A 15,460-nucleotide genomic window follows, 5' to 3' on the forward strand; every position below is an offset into this window, starting at 1 on the left:
TAAAGCTATGACTTAATCGATTAAGTCGCACAGAATTAGCAGTTGCTGAATGGCTCAATTACACAGTCAATTACAGAATATACAAAAATGATATAATAGATATATTTGAACACAAATGATCTTTATTTGGCAGTAATACTATATTCAAAATATCAGCTACAATAGGCAATTAAAAGCTACTTAAAACAGTAAAGAGATAAGGGAAAGAAACAACTTGCAACAAGGTTTTTATACTGGTTCGTTTTGCGGTCCACTGCAAAACTACATCCTGTTCTCCCCTCTGATCTGGGAGATTTTCTTCATTATAATTGAAACCAATGTGTCTTACATACACACTTCCAATTACAAGACCTTGAACGCTACCTTCTTGAGTTCCCAGAACCTCTACCTTGGTTTGACCTTACCCAATCGCCTAGGAAAACCTTTCCTATGATCCAGCCCCAGATAAGAGTATGCTCTAAACTCAAGACCTCCAAGTCTTGGTGAAGACTCTCTGATCTCTTTGGTGGTACGACACCAAGAGACGACTTTCCTTGTTACACAAACAACACAAAAAAACAGAGTAATGTGAAGCACTAAAATAGCTCAAATATTACAAGAAAGAACAAGCTATAAACCCTATACAAATCTCACAATAAGAACAAAATCATGAAGAACTTGTAATTTCTACCCTTAAGAAATCTCTAAATAGTAATAAAAGAATCATGCAAGAACAAGATAGGATGATGAACACATTTGATAATATGCAATGGATGACATGTTAATCCCTAAGCATAATACTATCTCACTCTAATCTCACATGCAATTCTTTCTGCCTATATAACATACATTGAAGATGAAAATACGCAACTTATCAATCCTAATATCAATGAATGAATTTATTAAATCGTATATGAAATCTGTTCAAAATACAGTTTATATAGAAAAGCTGATTTTTACCCAGTTAATCGATTATGTTTCCTGTTAATCGATTAACGGACTGTTAGAGAGTAACTGAAATCTGTTTTTTCAGTTATCTGTTGAAACTGTTAAAAACTGTTTTCACGCTAATCTATTAAAGCTTCACTTAATCGATTAACTGGCATATTTTCAGTTAAGATGTTAATCGGTAAACTACTTATATGTTATGTTTATCAACTATACATGTTTTACCTTTATGTTATGCCTAAAATGCACAAATAACATGTATGATTAATGTATGAACATATAATAAACTAGATGACATGTCACATGTAAATGATATGGTAGTTTTTAGATTTTGTGAGATTTGCATCTAGATTTACCTAACCTAGACTCAATAACTAAGACACATCTAAGACTCTAGTCTAGACATGAAGCTCTTGAATCTTTGGCATGTTGATTTGTTGAGTTGTCTTTAAGCTTTCACTTAGTCCTTTGTCTTCATCAAAACATGGGCAAGCTTAAGTGCTCTCTTGACACATTGCACTTTCAATCTCCCCATTTTCTATGATGACAAACTCAACACCAAATTTGTTTTGATGCATAGCTTGAAGATGATCACTGAACGCATGGTTGTTGATTTCAAAGTTAAAGCGCATAGCTAGGCAACGAAAGCTTGATTTATTTACAACCTACACACATTAAACAACAAAACAACCTTTCTTCCCCTTGTGACATTATCAAAAAGATAAACTAAATGAAATTTTGGTCAAAAGTAAGAAGAGATATGAAGTGAACTGAAACTGTAATTAATCAATTAATGTTGGGAATGTAATTAATTAACCAGTTGATGAAAGAATTGAACAAGTGCACAAATTTATCAGCATTTAATCGATTAAAACAACAAGTTAATCAATTAAACCAACAGAATACAACAATATGACAAAGGTAAGCTTAAGTGCTCTCTGGACACATTGCACTTTCATTATAATTGCAGTAGTCAAGCAACCATAATATTTTTGTCACAAGACGTATCATCCGCAATTTCAAAAATGCTCATGTTTTTTCATGAGGTATTCATCACATGAAAATAGATGGAGTCCTTCATATTCCACTTTGAACACTCTTCCCATAGCTTCAAAGGATGGGACCAATTGTGGGTAAGGGTCTACGAGACTTTAGGTCCTCCAATAGACACAAATGGTTTCTCTCGCTACTTTGTTGAAGACTTACTATTTAACATTAGATAATCAATATATTTTTTCTAACACTTAAGAGGATTGGACTAGTTGTCACTTAGTGGAAAAGTCAAAGATCCAACCTACACTAGAAATTCACAATCTAGAAATCTAAAACCAAATTCAAGATTTGGACTGGCCCACACACCTAAAAAAGCTCAATATCAACCAACAATGTTATTTAAGAAAAATGAAACCCTATGTGGTATATAGGAGTCACTCTTAGCCCAAGTTCAGATTAAACACAACCAAATAAGCTTAGAGGTGTCATAGGCTCAAACGTAAGTATGCTACAAAGTAATAGAGGATTATGATAGAAAAATGACATCAGGCATGATAACATTGAACATTCTTTTACATTAGAGTAAACACATCCTAAATCATTATAAATAAAGGAGACATGCCATCATATCCTCTCTTGTTTAGCTCTAACTTCTCATTTTATTTTCTCACATCTCTACATTTTAGCTATGACTTCTTTATACACTTTCTCTCAATATATTGTCCCTGATAAATATTAACTTGAGAGTTAGAGTGTCTTTTAAGGTATTTATCCCAAATAGTACTCCAAGGGAAGGTCATTGTCCAATTCAAGCTATTTTAAAGTTGTGCTCTACCATTGAGCTAAGATGACATAAAGTCGAACGATACGTTCGGGTTATGACCATAAGACTATACTGGGAGCAATTGTCCATGCCTACAAAATTTAAGAGGATTGGATTTGTCGTCATCGACCTAAAAAACCAATGGCTCAGCCTATACTAAAAGATCAAAATCCATAGACCCAAACACATGCCCAAGATCCGGACGACCCACAGAGGCCTGAAAAGGTCCAGAAAAGCAAGAAACCTCCATGTGGTATCTAGCCTTAGACGTAACCACATGGTCTGAGATTATCATAAGCACAGACGTAAGCCTTGACAAACTAATAGAGGGATATGATAAGAGAATTGTATCAGTCATGACATTATTGGATCCCTTTCATGGTAAAGCAAGCCCATCCTAAACAAATATATAGGAGGCATTTTCATCACAATTGTAGTATCTTGATTTATTCATTTAACTTTGACTTCTTCCTATAATTTCTCTCTATATACAATCCCCGATATATACTGAATCGAACGTCATATTCTATTTTTAGGTACCCAACTCAGATGCTCCAAAGCCTCATTATCGCTAGTTTAAGATATTTAAACTACCTAAATACTAGTTTCAACCCCGTTCAGCCCGGTAACAACATTACCATGTCATCATTCAAATGAGAGAGAAATACTATTATTTATACATTAAGTTTAACTTTTTAATCGATAGTGTATCATAAACAAATCTATATATCATGATCAGATTTGGTAGAGATGTTGAACAATTCAGAATTCAGCTTACAACTCTTTAATCAACACCAAAGTATTACTTTCAAGTGTCGACAATATATTTATAATTGTTTATGTTACAAATTCATAATTTCTAATTAAGGTGAACATCATAAATTTAATACAATCATATTGGCTATTTACTTTATGGTTACAAAACAAGTGATCTAATTTCTAACGATTCATAGGACTTCTAAAACTGATAACGGATATGGGCTTAATGAATGGATAACCATACAGTTGGCCTATAAGAGATAATGGGAACCCTATAAGTGAACGATTAAGGTCCCCAAGATAGCAAATCACAAATAATTTTCTTCTCTTCCCATCAGAGAGAAAACGAAGGTCCCAAAAGCAATTAAGTATTTGGTTGAGGAAGACCATCATACCAAAACTCTCTCAAAAGGTATATCAAATGAGTAGATCAAAGAACATGGATTATGGTATGACTTTGTATCATTGTTTGTATATTATGTGTGAGAATCATGAGATTCAAGATCCTAGGATTGGATTTTCACCAATCAGGAAATATCTAACAAGTGGTATCAGAGCTTTAGGTTCTGAATTTTATGATTCTCAATTAAAAGTGATTTTTGAAGATGCAAGTATGCATGAATGAGAGATTGAAGGTGCAAACATGCATCACATATGTTTTGATGAAGACAGAGGCAAAGCATTCAAAAGAAGATCTAGGAGTTAAGTATTTTTATATCTTTATTAGGTCTTAAAATGCTTGCTTAGTAAGAGTGTAGGCTAGGATGAACCCCAATGAAACTCTCACAAGTTAAAATCAATCATATCAAAAATAAGACTTACATGCATACATCCATGATTTACATGCACATACATACATACATACATGATCATATGTTTTGAATGCATTTAAAGAGTGTTTTAAATCATACATCATTCAATAACCTGCATCATTAGCTTATAAATCATGTAGGAGGTTCATTCGTCATTTGATATATATTTTAGAAAACCATTAATCAATTAACATATGTGTTAATCAATTAACCATTGAATTCCTTGGGAACATGTTAATCAATTAAATGAGGAGTTAATTGATTAAGGTGGTTACTATTTCTGTTTTCTATTATTTTCAAGAAACCTGTTAATTGAATAAGGTTAAGTATAATCGATTAACTTCAGTTAAAAACATAATAGTATTTTAGCCCAAGTTTTTCATATTGCTTAATAATGAATTAAGAGAGATAAACTTTGATTCATATAGGGAGAACACATTTTTGAAACAAAGTGTTTTACACATTATTCAGGAAATCTTAAGCTCAAACTTTCATATCTTTAGAAAGATCTTCTAAGTGTTCTTTTGAGAAAAGAAAATGGTGAATCTGGACAAGATAGCCGTTGAGCTTTTATTGTCAAATCTTTGTGAAAAAGAAATCTTACATCTCACGCATTCTATTCCATAATTGTGAGATATTTTAGAAGGGTTCTTAGATTCTGAGAAGAGTGTAAAATCTGCATATATTAGGTGCACATGTAACTTGAAGAAAATTGTTAGACTAAGACATTGACACATTCTCTTGGTGTGTTGTATCACCATAGAAGGATAACAGGTTTGGGAAAACCCTAGATGCGGTTAGGTAAGTGTCTTCACGAGAAGAAAGAGATCTTGGTATTGAGCGATACTTAGGTTAGGGCTAGTGTCGTGAACGATGTCGTATCCTAGTAGGCAAGCTTAGTAGTCAAACCAAAGTGGGGGCTTAACGATTCCAAGAGAGGAGCGTCTTGCATCTTGTATTGAAATTGTATTTGTAAGAAACATTGATTTTCCATAGTGAAGAAAGAAATCTCCCAAGATCAGAAGGGGAGTCCTGGATATAGTTTGCAAGTGGACGTGCAAATGAACCAGGATAAAAGTCGAGTCACATTCTTCTTTTCCCTTATTTTTTTACATTTTTGCATTACTTGATTTACTTAACTTGACATGCATATAATTCTCTGATAATTGCATATTTTGTATTGTGCATTTACTATTCTTAACTTTTTGTAATAAGTGCATATAAGTTTGGTTAAATCTTGGTAATCTTGGAGATTGAAAGAAAATTGTTTTTCACTGAAACTGAACAACATAATCGATTAAGTTGTTTAGTTAATTGATTAATAGCAGATCGAGTTAATCGATTAAGTCTTGTATAATCGATTAAATAGTGTGTAATTTTGTGTTTCCTCTTTGTTTATCGAGCGACGGTAATTGTGTATCGTATCACCTATTCACTCCCTCCCCCCTCTAGGTGAATGACAGAGCCCTGTGGGATCCAACAATTCTTTATGAACCCTAATTTTAGATTTGCGGATTTTTATGCTTCCGCTATTGGTTATGAAAATTGAATATTTAGGAATAATGATGATAACTTTTATCTATTTCCGCTTATTTAAATAATGAGTAATTTTTAATATGAATCATTGCTACGTGTGTTGAAGTACATATTCATATATGTGCATGAACATTGCATTAACTTTTATGACTCTGTTATGCAATATGTATATTATATGTGCACTAATGTCTTATTGTTGCACATTGACTTTTGTCACTTTACAATTTTGCAATTTGTTAAAGTATATGTATAAAGTATATATGTGTTAAGATGTGTTTTTATTTTATACATATACAATCGGGAATTCATGACCTTGTATATATTGTGAATTAAAATATAGATATATACATATGTAATTTTTTCCAGCTTGAGGTTGTTCTGATGGTTGGAATTACCGATTAAAGTTAATATATATATATATATATATATATATATATATATATATATATATATATATATATATATATATATATATATATATATATATATATATATATATATATATATATATATATATATATATATATAGGTTTTACATATATGTTTTAAGATATTCGTGATTATATTCGATTTGGAATTTTGATAATAATTTGCATATATCTTTTTATGCTTTTCACTCCGGATCTACTTTGTATTTGATTAAGATTGCATCCATTTTTTATGTGTTGATAAATATGTGTAATATATATTTTTTGATTTGGAATTATATTATTGGATTAGATTTGTTAATCATAAAAGATATCAAATCTAATGGTTTTAATTCGAATATCATAATTTTTTTTATAATGGACTCATATTGTTTTACTTTTATCTCATAATTATTTTTGAATTAATTGATGCAGTATGTTGCCAAAGTAACCTCTATTGTGGAAATTGATTAAGATACAAATGAGTATGAGATTATTTATACGGATTGTGTTCGGCTCAAAGGAATAGACAATTTTTTCAAGTAATAACATACATGTGATGATAAATAAGTAACGATTATAAAGTTTTTTTCATGTGAATAATAGTCGGTCCAAAGAAAGGCTATTTGTTTGACAAAAGTAATTGTTAATTTTTTATCATTACGTTGGGAGTACCACATACAAATTAACTTATCTGAACAAAGACTAGAAATTAATGTTGTGCCAGGTATCTTGTGATGAGTCTATTATATGAATATGTCTTGTTTTATATATATTACCTGACTTATTTGTTTAGATGGTTGCAACACTTATGGTTTGTTGCATTGGTTGGTTGCTAATTGCATTATTAAGTGGTTGCTATTGTTGAAGTATTGTTTATGTTTGCACAGCTTGTCCTACCATGTTTAATGGTGTATAAAATAGTAATATTTTTTTAAGGAAAATTCAAAAGGACCATCACTACAATTTGAAATGTAGTCCTTGAGATGAGAATGATACAATGCTACCAATAGGCTATTATGTATTTATATGTGGATATAAATAATATATATTTTGGATTAAGGTTATGTTGAATCAAACTCAACTAAACGGTTTTTCTTTTAGAAAATAAATTTTTTTGACATTTTAAGTGAACCTATTAAATAAGAAGTCGTCAAAGTGACATCTTTTTAGTGAATTGTTCATAATAAATATCAAATACTAGTGCGTATATGTATCTATGTGAGTATTAATCGGTCCAAAGAAAGATAATTGTTTGGCTAGATTATATACACACATATGATAGTAAACATGTGATTATTATAAAGTTGCATGTGTGAATGATAAATTAGTTCAAATAAGAATTTATTATTTGACCTGCATTATGATCAATATTTGACCATTACAAACAAGAGTATCATTAGTGATTGATATGAAATATCAAGCCAATTGTATGTTTGCATTTTATACGAATTGTGGTCAGCCCAAAGGAAGATTACTATTTGGCCCAAATTACAAATATACTTGTAGAAATAAATATGTGATAATCATATGACTTTCCATGTAAATAGTAAGTCGGTCCAAAGAAAAACTTATTGTTTGACAGAATTGATTATCAATGTTTGATTACTACATTGAGTGTACTACTTTCAAGTTAATATTTTCATCCAAAGACTGAATGTTAATGTTGTACTAGGTAACTCGTGAAGTGCTCCACCATCATTTGAATTTAATTATTAAAGTTGAATGTGAGTTTAATTGCAAGAATGACAGCAATTTGTTTTGTTTTTTTACTAGTCCTGCAAATATTTCTGCTCAAATTAAGAACACTTCATTGTTGAATGTGACAAACTTTAAGATCTATAAGGGAGCCATAGAAATTATTCTCGACTGTATGGATTTAGATGTGGCACTTCAGGTGCAGACCATTTCTACTCTAGAAATCCTCGATGAGGTTAAAATTGAGAAATTAGAACACTCTAACCGAATGTATATAATGATTATGAAACGCTCTATTCCAGAAGCGTTTTGGGGCTCTATTTCCGAGCGTTAGATGCAAGAAAGTTCCTTGAAGAAATAGAACCATACTTTGCCAAAAATGAAAAGGCGGGGACAAGTAGCCTTTTCGCTAAACTCATCTCCATTAAGTATAAAGGCAAAGAAAACATAGGGGAGTACATTATGGACATGTCTAATCTCGCATTAAAACTCAAGTAACTTAAGTTAGAGCTTGGTGATGACTTGCTCGTGCACTTGGTTTTGATCTCGCTTCCTACATACTTTGGGCCATTCAAAGTGAACTATAACGCTCACAAGGAAAAATTGTCTCTCAATGAGTTTATATCTCATTGTGTGCCTAAGAAAGAGAGGTTGCAGAGAGATAAGACTGAAAGTGCTCATTTGACAATGACCTCTCAGAATAAGAAAAGAAAGAACAATAAGGATGTTGTGAAATGACTATTTGTGTTTTTCCTTAGAGAATGTGGAATTGTTCTACAATACATTATGCTAGAAAAACCTAGCATGAAGGGTGTTGTTGAGCAATGAAATCGAACTCTTAAGGATATGGTGAGAAGTATGGTTAGTCAATCTTCCTTACCAATCTCTTTGAGGGAGCTTTGAAGACCACAACTTATATCCTTAATAGGGTGCCAAGTAAAGCAGTTAACAAAATCTCATATGAGCTTTGGAGTAATAAAAGACCAAACTTAAAACACTTGCACATTTGGAGTTATCCAACTAAGGCGCGGCATTATAAGTCGCATGAAAGAAAACCGGACTCAAGAGCAGTTAGTTGTTACTTTGTCGGATATGCTGAAAGCTCTCAGGGGTATAAATTTTATGATCCCACTTCAAGACCTTTTTTAGACAGTAAATGCAAGATTTCTTGAGGAATTTGATTTTGGGCGAAAGAGAACATAAATAAGGTTGTCTTTGACGAAGAACCTGTCGCTAATGGTGAACAAGTTCTTGTGCCTATTATCATTCAAGGAACAACTTCGATAATATAAGATAATGTTCAAAGGGGTACAATGGGTTTTGTGAGTGGGTGAGGACTCACACAAAAAAAAAACCCCCACACACATGTGCACGCACCACCACCACCACCTCCGCCGCTGCCGTTCGGCCGGCCGACTCAGCTCATTTTCGGGTTCGTGTCGGGCTTGGGCCCAACATTATTTTTTAATAAACGTTTATTTTTTGGGACCTTTTGGGCTTGGACCGTGTATTTTTAGGACCTTTTGGGCCCAACATTATTTTTTGATAAATGTTTATTTTAGTCAACACACGCATGCAACACGGTTTGGAAGAAAGAGCTATTGGAGAGTCAAGAGTTGTTAGGAAGAGATCACGATCATAATGAGAGAGACGTTGGGTGGTAAAAATTTCCACCATCGAATCGTGGGATTTACCACCCACTGTGATCGTCGGATGAGGGAGCCGTTTTAAGCCCCAGACTATAAATAGAGGCTTCTTCTCCTCATTGTAACTCACACCAGTCGAGCAATATTTTCTTGACTTTCTTCTTTCTCCCCCATAAAATTCCGCCAACGCAATTCTAGCAACCTTCTCCCCCTTTCTTTCTGTGGCACTTGAGATTTGGCACAGACAGCCAAAGTGGGAATTTCGAGAACTAACACTAGTAGTCAGTATTGTGGGAAAAGAATTGGCACGAGTAGTCATACTGTAGGAATTCAATAATTGACACTAGTAGCCATATTATGGGTGTATTCGAGAGCGACTCTAACAGTGCAGTAAGACATCGTATAACAGAAAATTGGGCTGTTTTATCTTGGAGACGGCATGGTTGATAGTCTATTTGCACAATTTTAGCAGTATCACAATGTCTTAAAGAGAGCGGCTTGCTTGTGACTCAGCCGGAAAGGATTATTTCGTGCCATTCAGAATTGTTGTGAGCTGCAGTAACAATAATATATAGATAAAGTCCTAGATAGATTGGGCATGAAATAAAATAAACCAATGGATACCCTATAGCTAAAGGAGACAAGTTTAGTCTCAAATAGTGCCTCAAAAATGACCTTGAAAGATACGAGATACAAAAGATTCTTTATGCATTTGCAGTAGGAAGTCTAATGTATGCCTAAGTTTGCATACATCCCAACATAGCGTTTGTCGTGGAAATTTAAGGAAGATATATGAGCAATCTTGTAATGCATCACTAGAAGGTAGTCAAATGTATTATGTGTTACTTAAAAAGAACAAAGGAGTACATATTCATTTAACAGATGTTTGAGAATTTAGAGATCATTGGGTATTCTGACTTCGATTTTTTGGTGTCTAGACAACAGACACTCCACCTCTAGATATATGTTTATCTTGGCTGAATGTGCTATCTCTTGGAAGTCTGCTAAATAAATGCTCATAGCTCCTTCAACCATGGTTGTGAAGTTCATGGTTTGTTTTGAAACATCAGACCATGGCATATGGTTGTAGAAATTTTGTCACTGGCTTACGTGTGGTCGATGATATTAAAAGACCACCAAGAATTTATTGTGACACTAAGTCCGCAGTTCTTTACTCAAACTATAATAGGAGTTCTACAAAGTCAAAATCTATTGACATCAAGTTTCTCGTTGTTAAAGAAAGTGTTCATAATGGACAAATTTCCATAGAATATATAGGAATAAATTTTATGCTAGCTGATCCACTAACTAAAGGTTTGGTACCTAAAGTATTTCATGAGCATGTTGCTCATATGGGTATTGTTCCTTATGATAACGTAGTTCAGTGGGAGTCTATATGTTTTATGATTTACTTTGGGCGTCATATATAGTTTTATGCAAAATAAAGTTGATGATTTATTGTTCTATTGTAAACTTGTGTATTATAACTATTGTATTGCAATTAAGGACTTTGGATTGATCTCACCAAAGAATAAAAGACCAGTTGGAAATATACATGTTTAAGATCACATTGCATGAAATATCCATGACATTCATCCATATTTGATATATGTCATTTAGTATATTGGTATGGTGATCATCATGGTCGAGTCGTGTTTGAATGCGATGAAGGTCACAATGGTTCCATAGTTGATATATGAGATGTACCAGATTGTATTAAGGAGAAGTCTAAATATAAATAGCATACAAATGTGTGCCTAAAGAATATGTGATATAATTGTTTCATGACAAATATGAAGTTCAAGTGGGAGATTGTTAGAAATTCATAATTTCTAATTAAGGTGGATATCATATATTTAATACAATTATATTGACTATTTATTTTAGGGTTATAAAACAAGTGATTTAATTTCTGACAACCCACGAGACTTCTAAAACTGTTAACGGATATGAACTTAATGAGTGGATACCTAAACGATCGGCTTATAAGGGATAATGAGAACCCTATAAGTTAACACATAAGGAACGGTTATGATTCTCAAGATATCAAATCACAAATAGTTTTCACCTCTCCTCATCATAGAGAACATGAAGGTCTCAAAAGAAATTAAGAATTTGGTTGAGAAAGATCATCGTACTAAAACTCTCTCCAAAGGTATATCAAAAGAGTAGATCAGAGAACATGGATTCTAGTATGACTTTGTATCATTGTTTAATATTATGTGTGAAAATCATGATATTCAATATCCTAGGATTGGTATTTCACCAATCATGAGGAAATATTTAACTGTTTCTTCTCAGCTGTAGTCATTATTATTTACTGATGAACTTCGTTAATTAATTTTAGGAAATTAGCGTTTGTAAGAAAAGTTAAAAAAAATTAATTCTTAATGTTTTAAATTGTAATTAAATTCTTGGTTAATTCTTTTCTTCGTATAAGGCACCATCAATGCGATCTCAAATTAACGTTTTCACCAAACAGCACCTAAACATAAAAAAATTTCCAGTTTTTCTTGGAAAAAGAACATAAAATCGTCTAGAGGAGTAATATACGTAGATGCCCTCAAATTTGAAAAAGAATTTCTATCTTATATTCTATGTGTATTGCATATATTGGAAGAAATCATGTTTATAATTGTATTATAAAAACTTTTCTGCATGCGTTTATGTTTCCATGCTTCCCATCACTCTAATAAATAGTTACATAAAAAAGTATTTTTACTCTAAATTTACATCAAATTTAGACAATTTCATTTTAGAAAAAGAAAAAAGAAATTTTACAACTCTATTTTCCTTTTGAAAGTTATACAAATTATTAAATTTGATACAAATATGAAATAACATTCTTCATTAAAGTTAATGTTTTAAATTGTACTCCCGGTAAGCATTTACATTATGTTGATTTTCCAGTAAGCATTTCCATCATGTAAGCTCCATTTGAAAGTTATACAAATTATTAAATTTGATACAAATAACATTCTTCATTAAAGTTAATGTTTTAAATTATACTCCCCAATAAGCATTTCCATCAAATATAGTTATAGGCACAATAATTCGAGCGATTTCAAGATCGCAAGAACAACTATTTAAAACACATTTCAGAAGTAATATATAGTTAGATACATCTCCATTCAGATTATTATTCAACATTCTTGCCTACCTGATCATGAATCAGAACTTCATACAGCAAGAACAAGATCCGGTAACGACCCTTGAACCCTAGCCCGAGATGTGCTCCGCCACAGTCTAGCCTCACGACCACCACCACCCTCATAATCACGCACCACCAAAGTAATCAATGTGTTGAAATACTCACGAATCTGATCAACAATCCCTTCCTTGAATCTCCACAAATGAACCCAATACTCTCCCTTCTCTTCCCACCCTTCAACAATGACACAGTCTCCAATGACCTTCATTCTCCGTGGCTTAAACTTGAAAGCCTTCAGTGTTGATTTTCCAGTAAGCATTTCCATCATGTATTGACAGTGATGAGGTCCATGGTACCACCATTCTAGCTCTGTTCCGACTAGGTTTGATAGCTTCTTTGTGTCGCTATCACGCAATGCCTTGTAAATCGTTTTCACGGTTTTCCGGTGGCTGTTTTGCTGTTCTGATGACAGTGTAACGGTGGCTTTCACGGTGTCGCATTCGCCGTGAGTTGTGTTCATGGTAGAAGAGTGGTTGTTGCATAAGCTACATATTCAGGCGTGTGGTTTATCAGAATTTAGGTTTAAACGTGTTGGCTTAGGTTGCTGAAATGACACATTAATATAAATGGCTGATCATAAACATGAGTTAGTAGATAGCGACATGACTTTTTTGGTACACATGTTCTTCGTCGAATTAGTAATAGGAAGTGGAAAAATAAAAGTTCATTTTTAATACTCTTGTAATTTTTGCAAATAAAAATAATGGAAATCAATGATATATTGAATATGTATAAAAGATTTAATCGAAAAATGTTAATATATTAGTATTTGTTAAGAGTGAGACTCAAACTTTCAAGCTTCAATCTACTTCACTCAACTTTTTCTCCACAACTATCAAATTAACTTGTAATTCTGTTTTTTTTTTAAATTTCTTATGGATAAAACTCAAACTCACACCTCTTTCACTTCATTCCTTAAATATTCTATCTTAATTATTAAAACACATTGTAACTCTCACAATACATATATCTTACTTCAACAAAAATTCACTATTTCCCTCAATATTAAATACATCTTTTTTATAACAAGTTAACTATTTTAATTTTTTTTAAAAGAAATAACTATATAGAATAATAAATTGGAGATCCAAAATAGGAAAAGACAAAAAATGGCTCTACCAACAACAAAAAAATTGTACATATTATTTTATACAATCTTTTACTATTAATGAGGAATAATTACTTCATTACATTTTTTTCATAACTTATTGTTTTCATGAAAGTTAATTTTTTTAATGAGATGAATTTTTCTTAGTTTTTTGTATTATCAAGGACATTTCTTCATTCTTTAGGTAAGGAACTAATCCATTTAGGGTATGTGACTGCTACTCCCAACAAGTGTCACTTATAGGAATTAAATCATTAACATTTTGGTCATTCTAAAAATTTAACAGAGCCTTACATTATTAGACCTAACACTTTGTTAATGGATGAGTTTTTCTTATTGATAACAAAAAAAAGTAATACAAAAATTGTCTCATTAACTCACCCAATATAGGCTTGGAATTTGTATAAATTATAATAATCGTGCAATAAGAAGGCATAAAAAATAAAAATAATTGAAATTTGAATAAAGTATACTATATAATGGAGTAATTTTTCACATAGATTATATGTAACTGAATAAACTATATAGTGATCCATGGTTGGAATAATGTAGATTTATGTCCTTACTTGGTGCCCATATCTCTATCTCACCTAATTATATAAAAATATGTGATTTAATGTATTATTTTTATAAAATTAAATTAAATTAAAGTATTATTTTTTATTTTTCGATAAATATTTATTGGTGCTGATGTGAGAAGGAGGATCCGTTCCGGTTGGAGTGCAGTGTGTGTAGAATATTGAAATTATTAAAAGTTTGCTAATGGGTTCAGAAATATGCTGAAGAGTGAAGACTGGCACAGTGCGAATCTTGCACCAAATAAAGACAAAGCTGGTTAGAATGGCTATTTTAATGGTTCTGATGGAATATCATATACACAGGGTTCTGAATTCTTTGATTTTGTATTCCGCCAGCATTTGAAAAGCTTGTTATTATTTTTAATTAATTCCACTACTCGTGAACGTAATTAATTTTTTTAAGGCAGAAAGAATTTTTTATTAATTAAGTCAAAACAGAAGCTAGAAAGTGTGGAAAGTTATCAAACTAAACCCTATAGACGTAGAAGAATTCATCATCCATTTTACTGCAATATAAAGATAAAACATATTTAAGAAGTATTTAAGTAATTGGACAAGTGTAATTTCTATATTCCAACTTTATTTTTACCATTATATAAATGCAAAATATGTCTAAAGAAAATTCAGGTCATTGAACCTATATAATTTCATTCAATTCTATTTAGTAAGCATTATTGATATAATTTTTATACTCCAATTTTATCATTTTATAGCATTACTACAAGAAACTTCTACATGCTTTTTTATTATTTTCCATTAATGTATCACTTTTATCTAATACATTCTTCTACTTTTATTTTCTCTCTTCATTACCCCAAGAAAGTACAATTTTGACCGACATGAGATACATTCAATGACACACTAATTATTATTAGAGGTATAGGTAAGAAATTTAATGAAACTTTGTATATACACTTGATATCAGAAAAATAAAACTATAGGTTGATAAACACGGAGTATCA

The 15,460-nt window shown here is 31.9% G+C and overlaps 1 protein-coding gene across 1 annotated transcript; it reads right to left on the reverse strand.

Moving 5' to 3' along the window:
* On the reverse strand, window positions 12,705-13,348 carry LOC109334091 (wound-induced protein 1-like). The gene has a single exon (XM_019569663.1). It carries the CDS (start codon window positions 13,270-13,272, stop codon window positions 12,781-12,783), a length of 492 nt encoding a protein of 163 aa, XP_019425208.1. The 5' UTR covers window positions 13,273-13,348; the 3' UTR covers window positions 12,705-12,780.

The sequence above is a fragment of the Lupinus angustifolius genome, chromosome LG19 (genome assembly GCF_001865875.1).
Source record: "Lupinus angustifolius cultivar Tanjil chromosome LG19, LupAngTanjil_v1.0, whole genome shotgun sequence".
NCBI lineage: Eukaryota > Viridiplantae > Streptophyta > Magnoliopsida > Fabales > Fabaceae > Lupinus > Lupinus angustifolius.